Source organism: Copidosoma floridanum, unplaced genomic scaffold, assembly GCF_036245765.1.
Source record: "Copidosoma floridanum isolate Cflo_tuat_1 unplaced genomic scaffold, Cflo_Japanese_pri ptg000029l, whole genome shotgun sequence".
Taxonomy (NCBI): Eukaryota; Metazoa; Arthropoda; class Insecta; order Hymenoptera; family Encyrtidae; genus Copidosoma; species Copidosoma floridanum.
Window position 1 is genome coordinate 8,423,970 of NW_028321906.1, and position 22,659 is coordinate 8,446,628.

A 22,659-nucleotide genomic window follows, 5' to 3' on the forward strand; every position below is an offset into this window, starting at 1 on the left:
GTTTTCGTGTTTAATGTAATAATAATACATAGTGCAATTCAATGTAACACCTACATATTAACGTCGCAATGTCTGATTATAAATTGATCATAACCCAAGAGATTCGCATTTGTCGGAATTCATATTTATCGAAGGACACGTGGACAACGTTCGCACTTTATTCGTTTAGTACTCCCTTCGTCACGAAGACGATGGCGTAGCGCCAGCCCGAGACGTGTCAGATTTTATTTAAGCGTTGATAATTCAATTCAGAGTTTATTAACTTTCATCCCGTAATTATAAACCAAAATAATATTGAAAGTCCTTTGCTTTACTTAAAATAATAATATTTAACGCGGTTATTTGTACGGTGTGCTAGTTGAAATCTGATTAGTTTTTTTATCTTATTATTATTTCTCATTTTAATTTTTTTTTAAACCTCACATTGATTGTTCAACATGTTTTCATCCAACGCAGTTGTTGTTGTTTTGAAAATTAATTTTTCCACACGTGTACGTGTATAGCTCTACGTGGGTATATGTATATTTTGGATAGAGTCCGCCAGCCAAGAATAATAATACTTGCCCCTGTGAATGTTCCCCCATCCTCTATTTTGAAACGCAATGCCTGCATCATGTGTATCTTTAGCAAAAAAGAAAAAAAAAAAAAAAAAAAAAAAAAAAAAAAAAAAAAAAAAGAATAATCGACTCCCCCACTGTGAAATAATACAAAAATAATAATTTTCATCGACCGATGGTTATTGGGGCCAAGTGGTTTAAAAGCCTGCACGTCAAGCCTTACACGTATTTTAAAAAGTGTGCAAAAACATCAAAGACCAATTTTATATGTACCTACACACGTCGAGGTCTGTAAAAAATCACGAGATAAAAATAAAAGTTTATACGTGTCGCACAGCCAACACTGAAAAACCCGTGTTCCGTGGTTTTCGGCTCTGTACGGTTAATTTGGTTCGCCTTGAGACGTACCTTTTCCTTTCATTCTGGAAAAAAGGTATGCTGTGACGGGTAAATTATACTTACAAAAATGTGATTGTTTCATCGATTGCCACTCAGATCGGAATAAAGTTAGAGTGTTTTGTCTTATCAAACAATCGAAAGAGCTTTAAACGAGCTGCAACTTTGCGCGAATGGATGGACCCGCTGAATTTATTTTGGTTACTCTGTAATTACTCTGCGTAAAATACCAAATTCTCCTTGGTCCAAAGACAGGACGAAGTTTGGTGTTTGACGGTACTGCTACTGCGATTTGGCTGCCAGATCCAGCTTAATTTTGTATAACATATATCTCTTTAGTGCTCATATACCACGAGGCAAACCAGATCAAATTTTAGATAACGCGATTATGCATTCCTCTATTCCAATCTTGTAAAGGTACACGCGCCGAGTTTAAACTAAACTCAAAATTCGCTCACGTCCAAAAATAATGCGCGAAAATCATCTCAGCGTCGTCCTCTCATTACATCTCGCGCGTTACGCCGACGCGTGTGCTTGTACACGTATATATATGCACGCAATACCGAGCTTTTGGGACGCGTCTCGGTCGGCGATCGAGCGTCTCCGCCAATTTTCCCGCGATCGCTTGTTTGATTAATCGCCATCGCTACCCACCGGCAATAATAACTTTCATCTCCCGAGTACACAACTCGATGTTGCAGTACTCGATGCAAGTACACGTGTATAAACATGCTATAGGATATTATACGAATGAGTATTCGCGCGACGAGACGCCGGTATATTATTTTCGGCATCAAGAGGCAGAGAGAGAGAGAGAGAGCCGATCACGAGGCGTGGATTGTATGATGGATGTTGACATTTTGGACCCGATATTCGAGTTTAACTGTGCGACGGCGATGGGTCTTTGGTACCGTGTGCACTTTTTTTTTTCGCCAGTGATTTATCACTTTGTTTTCTTTCTAGAACTGGATAAGATCGGTATTACCCGTTTTCGTTGTGTGAGGGTTTTTCGGATGGAGTTTTCACATTTTATGAAAACTCAATGACAAACAGTCGATGAAAGAAAAAAAAAGGCCCACGGCTTGTCTTTCTCGCGATGCTCGTTAAGCGTTGATTTATGAAGTCATTGGTGCGAATTCGTACGAATCGCGCGCTCGCGTGGGTGTGTTTGCAAGCGTTCGATACACGAGTCAAGGAGCGAACGTTTTCCCTCCGCGCGAATAAATATTATTGATTTTAATACCTCGCGATACCTCATCGTTATTTCAAAAAACCGTGTTAACACGTTGCCATGATATTTTACGACCAATGTGGGCCAAAGATCTACTTTTTAAACTTTGGACCAACGTGAGGCAATTATGTAATGGAAGGAATTTTTTTTTTTTTTCTCCAATGTTACAGCCCACGTATCAGAATCGAGAGGCGATCGAGGAAGCTGCGAGGACAGCCGGTAATGCCGGGCATTACAACCAAACCGGAAATGGGCCCAAAGCGCCATCGCTGAACAACAATTTGTCCGAGTTGGATACACTTTTGCAGGACCTGAGCAACGCGCGTTACAATTCACACGCGCAGGATAGAGGTGAGTTTTTTTTCCCCCTTTTCTTTATCTAATTGTGTTGATTCGAGATTTTTCTGTAGTACATAAAAAGCCATTAATTTCATTGTCCGACTTTCACGCTAATTGATTTTATCACATCTAAATGTCATGGATCACAATTACTCAATCCAGGGGTTGTTATTTGATAATCAAAGAAAAATGAGCCACTGAAATAACCAAACTTACGTAAATATGTAACAAAAAAAACCCATAGTTTCCCGAATAAAGATTTGTTTTTTATTTTTCTTTTTAATATAGAAATGTTATTTTCGGGACGGTTGACTTGACTCTCCGAAAATAAAGAAAAAAGGAGACGAACCCCCCCCCCCCCGAGTCCAACGAGCCGAAATTTTATAGTGGAAACTAAAATATACACGTAGCGCTGAAATTCGAGTATCATGGCCAGTCAGATTAGCATTCACGTCGGTCTGCCTTTATATTATAATTAATTTGTTCCCAAGAGTCCACCCACGTATTGTTCTTCCGAAACTCCGGGAAAGCCCATCGATGGTAAGCTAATAATTAAAAAAGAAAAAAAGAGAGAGATATGAGTAATCTCCAGTGCCAACCTTTCGCAGTTTTTCGGTGATTTTTGTCCGTCAAACGAGAGTCCAACGAGATTCAGTGCTTCGAATGAACAATCGATCGCGTAACGGCCTGTATACTGCAACCGTTGTGTACTCGTAGCTAATCATGCGAGCTCGGATCATCCTCGCCGTCGTTGTTGTCACCAGCTGCGACCTTCCGTCCCGTAACGACGCGTGTTTTCGTTACTTTGTGCCCGGCTGTCTCGCGCGTACGCCCAAAAGCCAAGTTGGAGGCCAGCCAAGCGCGTTAACTCTTTCGCGGACCTGGGTAATAACGTAACGGTTTCTGGGTATAACCCACGATCGGCCAAACGATCTTTCAGCTTCGATCCGTCCACCGTGCCCCTTCCCCTCCCCCCCTTTTTTTTTCACGGTTTGTAACATTATTATACACATTGGGAGACCATGAGTAAAAAAATGATGGAAAGGGGTTTAATTATCATCCCTTGGTCGCGTGTCCCCGTATTTTCAGAGACTCGAGCGACAAACGGCGGAACGACCAGCCCGATGCTGCGCTCCACCAGCAGCATGTCGAACGCGAGGCCCACCGTGGATTCCCTACTGGAGGAGCTTAACACCGGAATGCCCAACGGGTAAGTACACGCGTATGGCTTTTCATTCGAGTCCACTCTGCTCTGCACAAGTGTTGTCATCCCTGTACATGTTGCATCTTATCACTCCATCGGACGTGACCGCGTCTTTTCTTTTACGACGCCTCACGCGTTTCCCGATAAGTTGTAACGGAGGCTTGAAAAGCGCGCTTGGTTAACTTTTTTTTTTTTTTTTTTTTTCTATTCTTCGCAATCGGCTGTTGATGAGTCAATATTGCCCCATATCGGCGATAAGTATAGTCGGACAAAACAACGCTCCTCCGGTGAGCTGTACAGTTGTACGCTTTACATTTTTTCAGAGCTATACACAAAGGTAAGCGTAGTTGTTGTGTTACATTATATATACTACAGCGAGAGGAACGATTGATATAAACTAGTCGCAAAAAATGTGGGATAATAAGTGTAGTATGTGTGATGTATCCGTAAAAAAAGCACGAAAGTTGCGTACTTACGAAGCACCATTCGGGAACTACATGGTGCCGGGACCAAACTCGCCCGGCAAAAATATTCGGGTTTACAAGCCACGCACCACCCGAGCATACACGGGCAAACACTGTTTTTTGTTCCACCCAACATCCGATGGGTGTAAAAAGCGAGTGGGTAAGGGAACCACGGCTCCCAAGTACTGATGATGACAGCACGCAAGGTAGGGCACACGTGCGTCGGCCGCACCCCTTGGCAAAGGCGCTCAACGCGATCGATACGAGGCCAAGCCCTCCCTCGAGTCAACCCCTTGTGCCCCGTATTCTTGCTCGTCTCTGCACTCTTCCCCGGACCTTTGGCAAACGAGTGCACGTCTTTTTCTGTTCTCATCCACGATTCCGAAGGGACTACAGGCCATCGGAGGGCCAGCGCGTCAGGGTGACCGTCGAGGAGACGACCACGGAGGTCCACCCGGCCGATGGGATCTATTACCACAACCAGTACCAGCAGCAACCGCCGTCCAGCCAGCAGGGATCGTTGAGGTCGCGCGACGCCTACCACGCGACGAGCAACGGCCACACGGCGAGCAACGCCACCAAGGAGCTCGACGATCTCATGGCCTCGCTCTCCGAGTTCAAGGTACTTGTACAACCGAGCTCACAACATATCGCTCGTATCATCCATACACCGACTTGCAAATTGTACCGTTTCTCGCTCCACGAAAAATAATTCCTATTTTTAAAAAGCCAAATACCATTTTTTTTCTCTCTCTCTCTTTCATTGCATAATTTATTTGTGCCACTTGGCGAGCTCGAAGACTATAAAAATTTAACGGTCTCCCTCTCATATATTTTTATACCCGAGCAAAAGTTATCGCCTCGACGCGAGTTGGGAAACCCGCTGAAAACGCATCCGAAGGTGCCTGCGGTGATCTTGTATTTCTGGACGGACGCGTTAGGGGCAGGAAAAAAAATAAATAAAATGAAATTGCACGCATTTGTTTGCAAAGCGTTTGACGGGGGATCTTGGGCGTCCCTGGATTATTTTCCCGGTGTGCGTAACACCTCCTCAATTAACCGAGAAAAAACAACATTGACGACAATCCTCGTTTTGCGCGCGAATACCCGTCCTTCGATGTTATTAACGATAAAAAAAAAAAAAAAGGAAAATTGGTCGGTTTATAAATATTCGAAAAATTTTTTGGCCCACCCAGAAGAAATAATTTTGAAATTAGGAAGTTAATGATTTCCAATTATTCGGACTCGAACGAAGCGGCGCAAGTTCAGCCAAGAATAGTTCGTTCGAAATACACGTACGGCCCAAGTTAAAGGTCGTTTGAAGCTCCACTTATATTTGTTTACTTATTTTGCACGAGCGAATACGCATCATTATACAAATACAAGTACGCGAGGAAACACTTACATCGAACCTTGCGCTAGAGTGTTACGTGATTAATAATGAGTTTGTAGAATTTTTTTTTTTTTTTCCGCGAACCGAGTTATTAAATAATCAAGGAAAACAAAGAGTGACAGTTCAAATCTGACGTCTCGTTCACCTTTTTTTTGTCGCAGTCAACTGAAAATGAAAAAAGAAAAAAAAGCAATTCTTACAGTACATTCAGAAAAGCTCAAAAAAAACCAATCCGTCAACGATTAACGTGTACGCGTGTGCTTCTAAACACAAACCGGTATCGTTAGAACCAAGTGACGTGTGACATGCTCCATGCACGAATAATGTATATGCCTTGTGTAGGTACCGTCACGAAAAATTGAAAAAAAAAAAAAAAAAAAAAAAAACATCAAAACAACGAGGGAGCTTTCTAAGCCGAAACGAACCTCATTGACTTTGGGACGAGCTCCTGGCCATTCTTGGCCGGCCGGGGTACCGAAATAACTTCCATTCCGCCTAGAAGCTCTTTCGCTCGTCCCGCGTGCGTGCATCTCCGCGTCTTTCTCTTTTCGGATGTGTCCGCCCCTCCCAGGGAATGCTTTTCTGGACCATCCAACATATATAGGAAGTGAAAGCTCCATTTGGCACGGTTACAGTGACTTTATCGAAAGGATGATAAATCTTCTTTTTTTTTTTTGGCTGTATAATATGAATCATGATCGATAAGACAAGAAGCGATGACTCGCTGTTTCCGCGGAGTTTATTAGACGATTGGCCCATCGACAGTAGATAAACGGATCGGTATATCGGCGATCAAGGTATCAGATCGTACAGTAAGCCCCGCTGTGTGGTGATGAAGCGCTTCCGCGGAATATTTTTGCTCCATCGCTAAAAATAATATCATGCCCGATTTCCTGTATTTCATATAGCTCGTTGTACATCAGACCATCACAGTTAAGTACATAGATGAGATATAAACCGACGTTTTCTTTACCGTTTTCACGGGGATCGAGGGATTACTTGTTTCGCGATCGACGGTCACCGATTTTCTCAGTTCCCAAACCGGTATCCATCATCTCGTTCTGGATCACATGTATCACCTATGCTCGAAACCGAATTTTACTTAACAGCTTTAAAAAAGATTTCAAAAAAAAGGAACGTGCGTCAGCGAGCGTCGCAAGCTCTCTGTATCTTTTTTTCCTCGGCTTTGAAGCCCCTCGCCCGCACATCCACACCGGCCTCTGGAGCCGCTCCGTTCCTCCTCTTCTTTCCGCGTGTCGTCACCGTCTCCCCTCCCGTCTATAGAAAACCTCGCGTACGCGCGCCTGAAAATACACTTGCTCGCGAGTATACCGTACGACCCACCACCGGCGAAAGCTCCTCCCTTCCACGCGCGACGTAGCCATCGGCTCCTCGACCGCGCGCACACCAAACTGCAAAAATAACGCGTGAACGGCGGGGCGCTCAACTTTAACTGTGGTCTTTTTGCCGAACCTCCGACCGAGCAGATCAACGGCAGCAACCACCAGCGACAGTTCACCACCACAACCGGCTCCTCCAACAGCAGTGCCACAGACTCGGCTTACGCAAAGCCGAGCAAGCAGCAGCAGCAATATCATCATCATCATCACCAGCAGCAGCAGCAGCAAGTAAAGTCGAGCAGTCCTCTGCCTGCGGTGGTTGGAGGTGGATCGGCATCAGCAGCTGGGGTCCCGGGCCAGTACCACCACGACAACAGCCAGACGCGCACTATCCATCACGTAACCGAGACCCGGACGACCCGCCACTACCCGGCCACCAGTCATCAGTACGAGTACGCGGTCACCCACTCGATCAAGCAGAACCAGTTGGATTCTATGCTCGGCAATTTACAGGCAGACATGAGCCGCCAAGGAGTCAATACCACCCAGAAGGGATGCTGCGGTGCCTGCGAGAAACCCATCGTCGGACAGGTCAATCCCACACCTTTTCTTCTTTCTGTATGCTCACTCGCCGTCCAAAAAGTGGACCGCGAGAGCGCATACGTATATATAATACTACAATAATATCTGTTTTTACCCGAGAGATAAATCCTATACGGCCGAGCTTGCAAGTGCAGCTTATTTTGGCTTGCAGCCGCCACCTGGCCTCGACCATACACACACACACGCGCGTAAACTCTGAACGAGCCGACGCGTGTTTTCCCTCTTTGCCCCCGATTCCGCGCAAAAAGCCGGTCATATGTTTCGCTTGCCGAGGCGAATTTCACCTAACGAGGATCACCATTGCAGGTGATAACCGCCCTGGGCAAGACATGGCACCCGGAGCACTTCAACTGCGCCCACTGCAACCAGGAGCTCGGCACCAGGAACTTTTTCGAGCGCGAGGGCCGGCCGTACTGCGAGCCCGATTACCACAACCTGTTCTCGCCCCGCTGCGCCTACTGCAACGGCCCGATTCTCGATGTACGACCTGATTCGACGAGCCGCGCGCTGCGAGTGCCAACCGTGGCTTTATACTTTGGCTTTTGTTTTCCAGAAATGCGTCACCGCGCTGGACAAAACCTGGCACACGGAGCACTTTTTCTGCGCCCAGTGCGGCAAGCAGTTCGGCGAGGACGGCTTCCACGAGCGGGACGGCAAGCCGTACTGCCGCGACGACTACTTCGACATGTTCGCCCCAAAGTGCGGAGGTTGCAATCGCGCCATCATGGAGAACTACATATCCGCCCTGAACAGCCAGTGGCACCCGGATTGCTTCGTTTGTCGGGTATGGATTTTTCCCTATTTCCTTTTCCTTTCTATATATGTTTGCACGCCCACGTTTCAGCCCCACCAAACGCAGCGGTAAACCCGTGGACCATTGGAGTTGTTCAATATTGTTTTTTTTTTTTTTTTTTTCCTTATTTTGTTCCTATAGCTTATACGCGGCGTTTTAAATGCCAACGGCGTGTGAGGCCGCTCGCACGACTATACACTTGATGGCATTGGTATTGTTATTGCTCATACGTGTACCATTGACAGAGCCCACGAGAGCGTTGTATATTGCCATCGGCACGCGGGAACGAACGAGTATATATGTTTTGTCATTGTGCATATATTTGCAGGATTGCAAACAGGCGGTATCCGGCAAGTCCTTTTACGCCATGGAGGGCAAGCCATTGTGCCCCAAGTGCGTGGGCGTTGACGAGGAGGAGGACGGCGAGGAGGAAGAGGCGTGAGGCGGGCTCGTAGATGGGAGGAAATTTATTTGAAAGGAAAACAAAACAAAAAAAAAAACAAAAAAAAACAACAAAAATAAACAAAAAAAAAAGATATGTTTACGATTGGATGACGCGAAGAGGAAAGGGTACGAGTGCGGGGAAAGATTGTGCGTGCGTGTTTTTTCCGGGTGAATGTGAGGGCGCGAGAGGATATGGATGTGACAACGAGCTGGACCACCGTGGAGGATTTTTCTTTCTCACCAAGTACACATTTTATCCCCCCCCCATAGCTCCGAAATCATATGACCTCCGGGCTCCAACTGATGCGGAGCCCTGTTGACCCCTTTTTTTTTACACCAGCTTAGACACGTGAGATGCAACACACCAAGTCCCGAAGATGCATGTGACGACGATTTCCAGGAAGCGCGCGATCCTTGACCTCAAAAGAGTCAGGATCCCGCCAACATGATGTAAATGGATGAACCCCCTCACCCTTTTCTTTATCTAGCAAACCCATACACACACACACACACACCATACAGACACGCGGAGAAAGAAAAATCTCTGCGCCAGCTCGTGTGACAAAGACAAAAAAAAAATTAAAAAAAAAAAAAGGAAGAAAAATGAAAATGTACCCGATGGGGGTGACGCAAAAAAAAAAACATAAGATATACAGCGTGCAGAGTACCACTATTTAACGTCGTTGAAAAGGTGAAAGCACTCGCGTACGCGCGAGCTGCGAAGAAATTGTTTCTATTATATGTACTGAAACTTATATTTTCGAAAAAAAAAAAAAAAAAAAAAAAAAAGAAATAAAAAAAAAAAAAAACAAAAAAAAAAAAACAACAACAACAAAAACAAAATCACGAGGTAGAGAAGGAGATTGGCGCGAGATCCTCCCGTCGTGGGCAGTGCATCTTGCGCCAGTCTCTGTTGTATAGCGATCGGGTCAAGGTTGCACGTGGCCTCGAGAGCAAAGGACACGACGACGTCGGTGACTAGAGATTCAGCCGATATTCGGAGATTCCTCGACCGGCGTGCCGTGTGCAGTGACGCGCGCTGTGTCGAAATCGAGCACGACGTTGCCGATCTCTCTCTCTCTCGCTCTCTTTGACACGCTCTATATTTGTTCGCCACTGCGGGAGACGCAAGAGCGTCTTATCTACATATTCTCCATAGGTGATGCTTACGCCGTGCCGATCTCCTCGTTTATATTTAAGCCGTGTTACCGATCGCGCCCTCACATGTATGTTTATACGCCGGATCGGTATGACAAAAGCGCCCAAAAATTAAATCCTCTGGTATTATTAACGGTGCTGATAGCCGCACCGCGCCAATTTGGATCAGGATAACTGCGCGCTCGATTTATTTTGACCGGTTGGAAAAAATCGGCGCTCCGAGATTGTGTGTATTTTCAAATCGCAACTGATCGGGGGCTTCTAATTTGAGCCCGATCGGTGGAGCGTCTGTATTTTTCATTCACCCCCTGAATCCATTTCGAGATCGAGTTAACAAATGTTATCCTGCTTCGATTCAAGTTCAACCGAGTTTACGCTCGGCTCTGAGGAAAATTTCCGGTCTGCCGATTTGTAAAAGTAGAAGCGCGTATTGTTCCGCCAATGCAAACAAAGTCAGGAGGAAAAAAAACATACTCGTGCTCGTAACGCTGATTTGAAAGGCATTGCTGGGCACGGAAGTAGGTTGAATTTTGTTGAAAAAGCGATCGAATGGTCCCGCGATCCGGTATCTTTCCTGTGAATGAACAATAGCACGTCTGATTGTTCTTATTTGCAGGAATAAAAAAAAAAGTACATTGTAAGAGTATAAGCAGTTAAATGTTGAGCAAAATAAAAATATTAGATAACTCTCAAGCGTGAAAAACAAAAATCTCATCTACACTTACTTACTTGGGCGCATCAAGGCTGTATTTCGAAATTCTAACTCGTCGCTCGATTTCTAACTCTATACATGCAGCTCCCTTAGTCTGTAAAAGTAAATTTCGATACAAAACAATAAGTTTAAACAAACAATCGTTTGAGCTAACTCAATTGATAGTCGTTAAAAAGAAAAACATTGATTATCTTGTTAAATACTAACCAGGTAACTTTGTGTTTGTTTTTTCAATTACAGGACTGCCGGCAAAAGTTCGTGGGTGGCTCCTTTTTCGACCACGAGGGACAGCCTTACTGCGAGACGCACTATCACGCCAAGCGAGGCTCACTCTGCGCCGGTTGCCACAAACCCATCACAGGTACCTTTTTTTTTTTTTTTTTTTTTTTTTTCTTTTTTTCTTCTTCTTAGCATCAACAACCAAGTATACCATTAGTTTTCAAGAAGCAATAAGAAGGCATTTACTCAAAAGTCGTCGGGTGTTTACAAACCGTATGCTTATACCTGAGTATTTAAAGAAGTGACGCGTCCGGCTAATGCGTCTCTCGTCTTTGCCAATGCAGTTGTTGCGCAATAATATATCAATCAGCCGTTCAAACGAGAAAATCTTTGAGCTTCTGGTGGATCCCAAGAGTCGTTTGCTCGACGGTACAGCAACGAACAAACGTTTTAAAATTAAACGGATCCGTTTTCGAGATTTGCCGTATTTTTTTCGAGCTGTTTCAACACGAGTAGGCATCATAATGATATGTTGGCTTCGGTTTCAGGTCGATGCATAACGGCCATGTTCCGCAAGTTCCATCCGGAGCACTTTGTTTGCGCCTTTTGTCTCAAGCAGCTGAACAAGGGCACCTTCAAAGAACAAAACGACAAGCCCTACTGCCACGGCTGCTTCGAAAAGCTTTTTGGCTAAAGGCTATCGGACCAAGAATAAGAAAGGACCAGTCAGTCCAGCGTCCAGTAAAGGTCGTCGGTTACGATATAAATGTGTGTACACTTAATCACGAGAGTTTGTAGATAGAGTTTTCGACGAGAACACGCAACTAACAAAAATAACGTTTTCGACAAAGATGTATGCGCGTTCGTGGCTTCAAGCCTCGAGAATCAGTGCGCTAATAATAACAATTATTGTGTAGTATAATAAAATAAAAACTATCATGTATCATACATCGTATATAAAGGAATAAGCCATACGTTTACGACTTTTAAAATGATCCAAAGTATATATAGTAAAAATTTAAAACCGCTAGTTAGGGGTATAATATATATATTTCACCACTTGGATGCCAAACGTGCTAACGTGTAATGACGAATAATACGTGACGAGATGAATAGTTCTGTAACCACAGCTCCTCGGATCGATACCGCGAACAAAACAAACGAATGGATAGAACGAACGAGCAAAAAAAGAAACACTTTACACGTGGAATCGATTTTTGTGTAGGTACATTAATTAAATATGTACAGTTGAAGGTTCGACTGTAAGATAATAAGCGCAAACTTATTATTAATGTGTTACATGTTGGGAAAACGTATTTTTCCTTCTCACGTGAAGTATATACAGTACAGCAGTACACACACACTGAGCCAATAATCGTGTAGTCCAATGAAAGTGAATTTTGATACATGTGTAAGGATTTAGATTTTAAAGAAAACAAAATATAAAAAAAAAAAGAGAACATTTAAGAATCAATGCCACGCAGTGTCCAGTGGCGAAACTATCGTCTTCTCCCTCTGAGATGCTTCCGATCTTATTTTACTCTCTTTACCCTTGTTTTTGATCTAATAAATTAAAAACATTTTGGAATATGCATATGCCATGGCGCCACCAAATCATCGATCATCGTTTCAGCGCGTGTTTTACAATTGTGTTGTAAGTCGATAAGATACAACAGTTTGCTCTAATAATAGATTGAATAACGATTTAAAGGTGCTAATCAGCCTGTATTTTTTTCTTCAACTAATGCCGATTTACATTTGTTTTACAATAAAATAATAACGCAGTTTTCACTGGGAGGAACTTATTCCTTTGGGGGGAAAAATTTTTATTTATAGAATGACAATTGTACTAAGCAAAGGATCCAGTGAACATTAAAGTTTTATTTTTGAACTTTGTTTTATATTTATACTTACGTATTTGTAAGTCTTATGAATACTTGTACAGTTACGATCATAAGCGCAATATGACTTAATTATTGTATTAATTAATAATAACAATTATGAAACATTAAAAGGCCTTTTAAATTGAAATATGTTTTGATTTCTTATTATCTTCAACGATTCCAAACCAAGAGATTCTTCACAAGGTAATAAAAAAAAGATGCTGTTTTTAGTAATCAAGGTATTATTTATTATTGTTTTTATAAACATATTTTTAAATGCATATATTTATTGATACCTTAAAATAAATACTATTTACAAATAGGAAAGAACCATACACAATCGCCTGTAACAGTATTTACAATCTTAATTCGCTATGGACGACGAAACTATTATCTAACGTAACGATTAATCAAAATGACAAATAAATGACTTGGTCATGTTAGTTGAATGATTACAGTACTAATGAAACTCATCTCAGGTGAGCTTACAATCGGTGATCCTGAATGTAGTGATAGAAAACGAAATATACAAAAATAACGAAAGTTGAATAAATTTAGGATATTTAGTCAACGCAAATTTATCACAGCCAGAAGTGAATCTCACGATTCAACAAAGAGCACACAATTCATATTCTTTCAAGCCAAGGTGGGAAACAACTCGCGAAAGTCCTCCTGCCAAAGATCCGTAAGAGCATCGTTTCCAACACTCTCAGGTGATTCAGGCGATTCATAGCCAGCATCTGAATGCACATAATCAGACTTACAACTGACCATCGTCGCAACTGGTGTAACAAGGTCAGTGTCTTCGGAATGTACGCTCTGGGGTGACATGGAATCGTACGAGTATGAGGGCGAAAGTAAGTGTTGTGGGCTCTGTGGCTGTTCTGATGTGGTTAAGTGCGCAACTTCCTCTTCTGGATAGATAATCGTGATGCAATTGGTAGCTTCGTCGTATGTTCCATAGACCAACTCGGTGGTAGTATCTTGCATCGGCTCTTCTTTGATTTGAACAATGTTATCGGCGATTGTAATGGGATCCGATGCGTTCAATGTAATTGTCGGTATCATATCTGTGGGTAGTAAATTTTCTTGCGGAATTACTTGAGCTTGGCTCAATTCCACATCCATCACCATTGCTATGTTTCCGTCAGTCGCATCGGCTTCCACATAACTTGATGCCTGCCCCACCATTTCTTCTGTAATGTCAAGTTCGCAGGCGCTTTCTTTCTCGACTGCATCCTACAAAAATAAAGTAAGCAAAAACATTAAATTACTTATAGTTATAGTTACGAAAAAACAATCACGACAAAAGTAAAAGTAATAATAAAAATAATCACCTGTTCATCTGTGTGAGGAGAATTTGTTTCCACTTGGGCGGCAACCTCTCGCATAAGGCTCTCGGCGAGTTCTTCAAGTCGTTCAATGTACTCGTTTCCATTTTCCCCTTGGAATTCGCTAAATAGGTCTTCGAGAGGAGGTAGAGGGTCAAGATTTTCAGTACCACACTGGCGCTCTTGCTCAACGTCGTCACAGCTCGTGCCTTCTGTGCTACACCACCCTGCTGCAGAGGGTCAATTATCGGGGATACTGCTGATCCCAGCGTAGGTGCAGCGCAGTTGACACGGGCTTGACACATCGAACATACGTCTTCCTTGGTGGCTTTACTATTGTAATTCTGATTTTTTTTTAGCTGCTGTATCTCGGTAACAAGTAATTCGTTTTGAAGTCTCAGCTTTGAGCATTCATCTTCCAGTTGATTGTTCCTCTCGTGCAAGGCCATCACCGACTCTTCCAGCTCGTCGAGCTTGGCCTTCTTACGATCGCGCGAGGTTTGGGCTGCCACTCTGTTTTTCAATTTTCTGAAAGATAAAGTAAAACAAAGCTACTGTAGAATCGATTGTGTCAAATGCGATAATTCATGTTTGATTTCGGGTGGGTGTATCGGAGAACAAAAGATATAACGAGTTCATGTGAAATTTATAATTGCGTCATTAACACGGTCGTTAAACATTAATTAAGTTTCTGGCTATAACTTAGTGAGGTGTTGATTGGTAGTTGTAATAATAGTTTCAGATTAAACATGTCGTTAAAAAATAAAAACGCAAATTAATCTAACGTATGCTGCACTTAGTTATGTTTAATCCATATTGGAAAAATAGTGTTTTCAAAAGACGCGACATGTTTCGGTATTGCGTCATCTGATTATGCCAAACACAAATTTATTACCGAAAAACCAATACTCTACGAAATTTTAAAGAGAAAAAAAACAAAAAAAAAACGATAAACTGAAGTAAACAACCATCTTAACTACTCAGGTATACTCACTTCCTCTGTAGTTTTTCCTCCCAGGTGAGATGATCCAGCTTGCGCTTTTTGCCTCGGTTGAGCATAGTAGGCACGACCTGCAACTCCTGCAAGTTCTCCTGCTTAAAGATGACAGCCTTCTTTGGAACGACAGCAGTGGCAGGTGAATTTTTGCCCGCCTGGAGCTTCCCCACGCCTCCGCTCTCCATTTTAATATTGTCGACGAGGATGGGCGTCAATCTGCCCGTCTTCGCCGCGGACAAGCTCTTGGCAGGCAGGGTGATGATGACGCTCTTCACGGCGCTCATGGCTCCCGATTGTTCAACCACCATGTCAGCTGGAGCGCTCCGTCACCTGTCGTATAGGCAAACGACAACACGAAGAGACGACCACTAGCTTGGACGGTAAAAATACTTCTGACGGTAGCGACTGTCCCTGGGCTCGAGGGTTCGATTATGACTGCTGTACAGTTTCACCAGGAATTTCATCATCCGTTCAATTGCGAGACTACACTAGGGCAAGTATACCCGCCTACAGCTTACCCTATTTCGTGTACACTGAGGTGACAAGAGGGAGTGCCGAGAAAGCCGGACGCGCAGAAGCTTCGGGAACTTCTTCGGCTCGATTGGTCAACCATCTCGGTCGCGGCTATGTGGTGTTTGGTGATTGGTCGGTGGGACTCCTGAGGACGCCCCCGTGGTGAACGCGCGCAAGTTTCGAACTACTTGTTAATGTTTCGTCTGCACCTATACAAAAGTTACGTCTATAGATGTTTCTCTGGAAAAAAATTATCATTAAAAAAGGAATAAGTATTGGGAAATGCGTGAGCATAAGGTGATCACTACGAGAAGGCAGGGGGCCTACACTTTTATCCATCCGTCCAAAGTAAAAAAAAAAAAAATTTATGGCATCTGTTTCACAGCATGAATTTCTCTCACAGTATTTCTAGAAGCACGTGAGGAGAAAAAATTGTCCATTAGAAAAACAAATTACTCGTTTTGGGAAACTACAACTGGTGCCATGCGACTTTTTTTTTTTTTTTTTTTTTTTTGTGGAATTGTTCATTACATTTTACCTATCTCGACAATATTATTTTTCAACACGAGCTAGAGTTCGTTGAGAGGTTTTGTTATGCGTGAGCTATACTTGGTAGGCAATTGATTTTTACTATAGAAGCACGAAAATTTTCATAAGCTGTGCTGTACATGTACTGGCGAGCATTAAATTATTCATTATGCTTATTGCTGTACATAGTACTCTCTGTAGTACATACATACATGTATAGTTGGAGCTCCGGAAAAAAAAATTTTTGTAATTATTTAACTTGTATGATACTTCGTAATCTTTTATTTTTACTAAAGTTGTTAAATTTCAGACACGTAACAAAAGGGTCAACAAAAAAATAATGAAGGAAACCCTTGAAACCATTTATCTGCAGTTTTTTTTTCTTTAAACTAAACAAATTTCGTTCTATTTAAAATTACTTACCTTTTGGGGTTCTATCAAGGTAGGGAGCTTCAAACAGTTATGGACTTCAATTAAATTAGTTAACCATGTCGCATAAAGCGTGTATCCACATACATCTGTATATTGATGATAAATTTACCTCATGGGTATTGATCGGAATGTCTGCATGATGAAATTACCGAGCTACATGACAATGGAACTCTCACCCAAACGTAGAATTTCCGTACCGATGAGTAAGAAATTCGATCGATAAAAGCTTACAGACTACGAAAGTAGTCATATTCGTGTTCGTGGTATCTAAAATACATGTATATCTTAGGATGAAACACAACACATTTCAAAATTTAACGCAACCAATTGCTCACATTATTCTAAATGACGGAAAATGTACTAATTTAGAGGAAGTAAAATTTGTCTTTTCAAAGAATGAAATAATTGCACTCCATACCGACTCGCAGTGGTGAGAGTATTTCCATTTATTGAATTAAAAAATATCCAACTCGATTGGGTTACTTTTTATTTTGATCTAAATTAAAACAATATAGGCCATCATTTTTAATCATGTGAAAAGCTCCATAAATATTCTTTGTACATCAGACTGGCCGCGCCCCAATCGCGGACGTAAGATAATACCTGATAAAGCGTAATGGTATACGTTATTTTGTCTGACATCATTATGTGATGATGCACCGTTTGCGCGATCTAAAATTTTGATGAGACGTCTCTCTGCTATATTTATAGAAAGGTACCACGTAATTTATGGTAAAAACATGAAAGTTTGTTCAACGTATTTATTTAAATTTAGCGTGTGTACGTAATATATACAAATAAGCTCATCATAAGTAGGATTTATGTACAAGAATATTTTAAAACAGCATAACTGTAGGAACGATTGTCTTTTTCCTTTTTTCTATAAAAATATTATCAAGATAAAAAAAATTAATTAACGATCTTTTCAACGATAACGGTAAATAATATAAAGTTTGTACAAAAAACTGAATACACAAGTATTCATTTGGAATCAAAAGACAAATACTTTCGGTTAATTATATTGGCGGCCTATCACTTTTCACAATTGTGAGTTCCATTAATTTTTCGAAATGACTGTCCATAGTCTTCTGATCCTCTTCATGCGAAAGTGATGTGTCGCTTGTCGAAGAACATGCAGCACCCGTAGACTCAGGCATCAAATCCATAAACAATTTTGTTGCTGTACCGTAATAGTTGATCTCGATGTTTATGAGTGCTCGTACAGAAGGTTTCATATACTCCAACCTCTTCTCCAAAAACGTTGACAAGTCGATGAATAAACTGTCATGAAACGTTTTGAGCTCCTTAGCAGCGGCTTCTTCAATTTTTCTTTCTTTTTTTCTTAGAACAAGGTATATATACTACTTCAAACACATTTTGGTTGACGCAAATTGTCACCTATATCTGAGAAGTGCGGGTGCGGGTGCACGGGCAACACACTGGTGAAAAAAAATTAGTAAGTAACATTGTACAAGAAAACAATTGGTATGGCTCATGGACCTACCTTGTTTTCTTGTACCATACGTATGTTATTTTGTTTCGGTTGACGAAGAAAAGCACATTTTAAATTTGGCCTGTTAAAATACCATTCAATTAATCTGAGTTGAGCTGTTATTCATCCCTCGACAAACAAACAGGCCCGCACACCCAACGGACGTTTTTTTGCCTCGGGGATGATCCAGCTTCATCGGTGACCTTCGCTCTTAAATGTCAAAGCAAAAAAATGTCCGTAGGGTGTCCGGAGCATCGAATATAGCCAATTTTTGTCAGTGGACGAAGAAAAGCTTAACTCATATTTCTTAATTTGATTTCAAACGGCAAAACCTGAGTTATGCTTTTATTCGTCACCTAAAACACAAAAACGTCAGTAGATGATAGTTATACCTATATATTTTAGAGCCGCTTGAGACGTCTGCTAGCTAAGCTGCGTGCAGTGTTTTCGACAGCTGGAGAGTGGAGGAGAAGTGGAGAACATACGAAAGGTGAGGTGTTTTTTTGCGTTCCATCGTGAGTTACACTGTTCCTTTTTAATTTTCTGTAAGTTTTTGCATGGTTTTGTAAGATTTTTTCATCAAATAAAATCGGTTTTCCTATATTTTTTTATGTAGTATGATAATAAGTGAAATTTGTGAATGTTGCATAGACGGATTGTTAGTTTTGTACAAAACTTGTGTAGAATTTATATTGGGGAATACGAGTTATAGTTAAATAAATGTTGATAAAATTTTTTTTGTAAGTATTTAGTGACAGTTTTTTCGATAAAATCATAATACTAATTAATGCAGTAATCAGTAATGCACCGTGCACGTCAGCACGTGGTCCCTCACGCATGCGTAAACAAATGACAACGACAACCAACATATTTGTAATTATTATTTCTTAACGTTGACAATTAAACAGTGATAATTCGGCTGAAGGTACACTGGAGAAGTACGTCGAATTTTAAACAAAGCTTCGGTCTATAATTATTTTTAATTGTTTTTCCAATGAAAGGTCTCAATGTTTTCAAATGTATTTACAAAAACTCGATTTTGTTAAAAAAAACGTTAAATTTCAGTCAAAGGCTGCTCTATCAGTCTCTACCTCTCCAGCGTAAACAGAGCCGCTCTTATTTCACTGCTTGCAGCCACAACAGATCCACAAAAATGGATCAACTGAAATGGGAAGAGAAGTACAGCTTGATTACTAAAGATTTGGCTGAATGGTTAGGAGACGAGAAGCTTAAAGCAATTTTGAAAGAGAGGGATTTGAAAATTTACTGGGGTACAGCCACCACTGGCAAGCCTCATATTGGCTACTTTGTACCAATGATCAAAATTGCTGATTTCTTGAGAGCTGGAGCCGAGGTTACCATACTTTTTGCTGATCTTCATGCTTATCTTGACAACATGAAGGCTCCCTGGGAACTACTGGAACTGAGAACCCAGTACTACGAGGCTATCATTAAATCCATGCTAAAATCCATTGACGTTCCATTGGATAAATTGAAATTTGTTAAAGGAACAGATTATCAGTTGTCCAAGTAATATGATGAGTTTTATGTCTACAATGTGCTTTTTTTTTTTACTACTAGTAAAATCAGATATTGATTGAAATCTTATTTTTTTAGAGAATATACTTTAGATTTATACAGGCTGAGTTCTATTGTGACTGAACATGATGCAAAAAAAGCTGGCGCAGAAGTAGTTAAGCAAATAGCCAATCCATTACTATCTGGATTAATGTATCCTGGTCTGCAGGCCTTGGATGAAGAATATTTAAAAGTTGATGCCCAATTCGGAGGTGTAGACCAGAGAAAAATTTTTACTTTTTCTGAAAAGTATTTACCTTCAATGGGATATGAAAAACGTATTCATCTAATGAACCCAATGAGTAAGCTGAGCATATTAATTTAAATAAAATAGAGAAAAGCTTATACCGACGTCTTGCGTAATCAGTGTGATTTTTTAGTACCAGGATTAGCTGGAGCCAAGATGTCTTCATCAGAGGAAGACTCAAAGATTGATCTGTTAGACAATGCAGCATCAGTTAAAAAAAAATTGAAGAAAGCTTTTTGCGAGCCAGGAAATATTACAGACAATGGGCTTCTTTCATTTTCAAAGTCTGTTCTTTTCCCACTTTTAAAAGATGATGAAAAGTATCTTGTACCCAGATCTGCTGAATTTGGTACATATTTCATTATTATTTGTTAAGTAAATTTCTTATTTCATCTTCTACTGTTTTTTTTATATTATTCCAGGAGGTGACATTACCTTTGGCAACTATGAAGACCTTGAAAGTTCTTTTGCCAAACAAGAGATTCATCCAGGTGACTTAAAAGGTGCAGTAGAAGTATATATAAATAGAGTGTTGGATCCTATTAGAAAAGAATTTGCAAATGATGGAAAACTCAAGTCTCTTACCTCAAAAGCCTATCCACCTCCTCAAAAACAAAGTAATAAAAAGTTATTTATCTTATTATTATCACAAAACTATTTTATTCATCACCTAATTTAAACGTATATTTTACAGAGCCGCAACCAGTAGCTGATGAAGTTGTTCCTTCAAGATTGGATATTAGGGTTGGAAAAATTGTTGAAGTGGAAAGACATCCAGATGCAGACAGTTTATACGTAGAGAAAATAGACTTGGGAGAAGAGTCTGGGCCTAGAACCATTGTTAGTGGTCTTGTTAACTATGTTCCAATTGAAGAAATGAAGGACAGGATGGTAGTTGTTCTAGCTAATTTGAAACCAGCTAATCTTAGAGGAGTTGCATCACATGGGATGGTTCTCTGTGCATCAGTGTAAGTCTTTAGTTGCTTAATTATGAAATAAAGTCAAGTTTTTACATGATTCATTTTATTACAGGGATGAGCCTGTAAGAGCAGTTGAACCTTTGAGGCCCCCAGTTAACAGTAAAGCTGGGGACAAAGTTATTGTTGAGGGATATGAAAGTGGAACTCCCGATGAGGTTTTGAATCCAAAAAAGAAAGTTTGGGAAAAACTACAGGTGGACCTTGTAGTCAATGGAAGTGGGATTGCCTGCTGGAGTGGAAATCCTCTTCTTACACCCAGCAATGAAAATCTTATAGCAGACAAACTAAGGAATGTTTCAATCAAATAACGCACTTCACACTTGATAACATATCATACGACACTGTTCAAATAACTAACCCGCTTAAGTTATTCTTTTTGATAATTAGCATTTAATAAAACTTTTTCACATATTTACAGTTGATTCTTACTTTAAATTTCACAATAATGACTGCTACACATAAAACTTTATTTTACTCTCTTAGGAATTAATGGTCAATTATAATTAATTCATCGATTCCCCAATCTTCATAGCTGTGGTCTGGTAAGAATCGCCTTATAATAATTGGAATTTTGCGCTGTTTCAATTCTTTCATTGCAATTTGCAAGGGATCAGTTTCACCTTCCAATTCTACCATGACAGGCGCACACATGGCTATCTGTAGTGCTCTGGTTCCCAAAATACGAGCACGCTCATATCTATATGAAAAGTTTCACACTTGTGTGAAAGTCAGTACATAAAGAAAAAAACAAAATTAACGTCAATGAAAAACTTACTTTGTCATGTAGCCGGTGGTAATTCTTTTACTTTGTTGTACACCACCACCACTACCACCAGCTTCATTTGCTTGAACTATTTCAAAGTTCTCTGCCTCATATTCTGGTTGGTCCATTTCAATGTTATCATCTTCTTCATCATCGAATTCATCGACCCTAGATTTCAAAATATCAGTTGAAAACATTTGAAGAACAATAACAGAAACAAACTTCTTAATATTAATTTAGATATAACTTAGAGATGAACAGAAACATAACCATATAACATCCAATGAAGCTTAGCAAAAAGGATTTGTTTCATTCGTACGCAGTAAATAATACGTGTGAATATGCTAATACAATCACGAAAAATGCATTAACCTGATAAGATTAAAAATATTGTATGAAATTAAAAACGAATGGGTATCTGTACATAAGCATTTTAAGGTTAGAATTAGAGTCAAACGCACAATGTTTTCAATCAATATTAACAAAAGATTTAAATTTACTTTATAAATATCAACTATAAACATTAAAGTATTTTAAAATACTTACTCGTCATTGTCAAACTCGTCGTCAGCCATCTTAAACAACTAAATTAAACAACTAGACGCAACAGAATAGGCGACAGAAGTTCCGTGTGTACACTGAAACAAAGCATCAGCTCGGAGGTGCTCTCGAACCTCGAACGTCTCGAAGGAGTCGAAGGCCGATACATATATACATACAACTACATGTAGGTATAGAGTTAAGCGGCTTCGGTGCTCCGATTTCTCCGATTGATGCACTTATGAAGTTTTAATTATGCATTGTGATTTAATTGTTGGATTGAAACAATTATTTGATTCATTCCAATGTATTCGATTCAATCGCAAAATAAAAATTCAGTCTGTCTGTTTCCCCCTGAAACACAAATGAACACCCTTGAATTGACAAATCATTTTTTTAAATAGACGTTTCTTTGACTCAACGTGATCAAATACTCGTATTAAATATTCACAATAACTACAATAATTTATATGTGCATTATTTAATCATTACAAACAAGCACTTTTATCTAAAACTAATTTC

At 40.7% G+C, this 22,659-nt stretch overlaps 4 protein-coding genes across 11 annotated transcripts in view; 2 read left to right on the plus strand and 2 right to left on the minus strand.

Annotated features, from left to right (window-relative positions):
- The window catches only part of Pax (paxillin), a 34,525-nt gene extending 21,641 nt beyond the window's left edge, over positions 1 to 12,884 (plus strand). For 3 of the 4 annotated variants that reach the window (XM_089596111.1, XM_089596110.1, XM_089596108.1), the window contains exons 3-11: positions 2,355 to 2,535; positions 3,613 to 3,733; positions 4,579 to 4,813; positions 7,072 to 7,162; positions 7,196 to 7,515; positions 7,834 to 8,007; positions 8,081 to 8,311; positions 10,875 to 10,995; positions 11,402 to 12,884. In XM_089596111.1, the coding sequence (XP_089452237.1) occupies positions 2,355 to 2,535; positions 3,613 to 3,733; positions 4,579 to 4,813; positions 7,072 to 7,162; positions 7,196 to 7,515; positions 7,834 to 8,007; positions 8,081 to 8,311; positions 10,875 to 10,995; positions 11,402 to 11,547 (1,620 nt within the window). In that variant the 3' untranslated portion in view covers positions 11,548 to 12,884. Of the gene's footprint in view, positions 1 to 2,354; positions 2,536 to 3,115; positions 3,131 to 3,612; positions 3,734 to 4,578; positions 4,814 to 7,071; positions 7,516 to 7,833; positions 8,008 to 8,080; positions 8,312 to 10,874; positions 10,996 to 11,401 lie in introns of all 4 variants that reach the window. The other variant, XM_089596109.1, reaches the window with a different exon arrangement.
- A 76-nt stretch (positions 12,885 to 12,960) lies between these two features.
- Xbp1 (X box binding protein 1) lies at positions 12,961 to 15,667 on the minus strand. The gene is given in 4 exon segments (XM_014349807.3): positions 12,961 to 13,975; positions 14,074 to 14,286; positions 14,289 to 14,595; positions 15,062 to 15,667. Coding segments are annotated over 4 exon segments (1,434 nt in total). The 5' UTR covers positions 15,373 to 15,667; the 3' UTR covers positions 12,961 to 13,372.
- A 1,978-nt stretch (positions 15,668 to 17,645) lies between these two features.
- On the plus strand, positions 17,646 to 21,245 carry TyrRS (Tyrosyl-tRNA synthetase). Of its 5 annotated transcripts, none has more exons than XM_089595906.1 (8): positions 17,646 to 17,993; positions 18,435 to 18,519; positions 19,164 to 19,559; positions 19,647 to 19,909; positions 19,988 to 20,203; positions 20,277 to 20,471; positions 20,549 to 20,822; positions 20,887 to 21,245. In XM_089595906.1, the coding sequence occupies exons 3-8, from the start codon at positions 19,183 to 19,185 to the stop codon at positions 21,140 to 21,142; spliced, it is 1,581 nt and encodes a 526-aa protein (XP_089452032.1). In that variant the 5' UTR covers positions 17,646 to 17,993; positions 18,435 to 18,519; positions 19,164 to 19,182; the 3' UTR covers positions 21,143 to 21,245. The 5 variants fall into 5 exon arrangements, with proteins under 5 accessions (XP_089452032.1, XP_089452030.1, XP_014205290.2 ...); XM_089595904.1 differs by having other exon boundaries at positions 17,647 to 17,993; positions 19,095 to 19,559; XM_014349804.3 differs by lacking the exon at positions 17,646 to 17,993 and having other exon boundaries at positions 18,503 to 18,574; positions 19,095 to 19,559.
- RpII18 (RNA polymerase II subunit RpII18) lies at positions 21,208 to 22,267 on the minus strand. Its single transcript, XM_014349805.3, has 3 exons — positions 22,144 to 22,267; positions 21,610 to 21,765; positions 21,208 to 21,531 (listed from the first exon to the last, which is right to left on the minus strand). Exons 1-3 carry the CDS (start codon positions 22,170 to 22,172, stop codon positions 21,321 to 21,323), a joined length of 396 nt encoding a protein of 131 aa, XP_014205291.1. The 5' UTR covers positions 22,173 to 22,267; the 3' UTR covers positions 21,208 to 21,320.
- Positions 22,268 to 22,659: the final 392 nt, after the last annotated feature.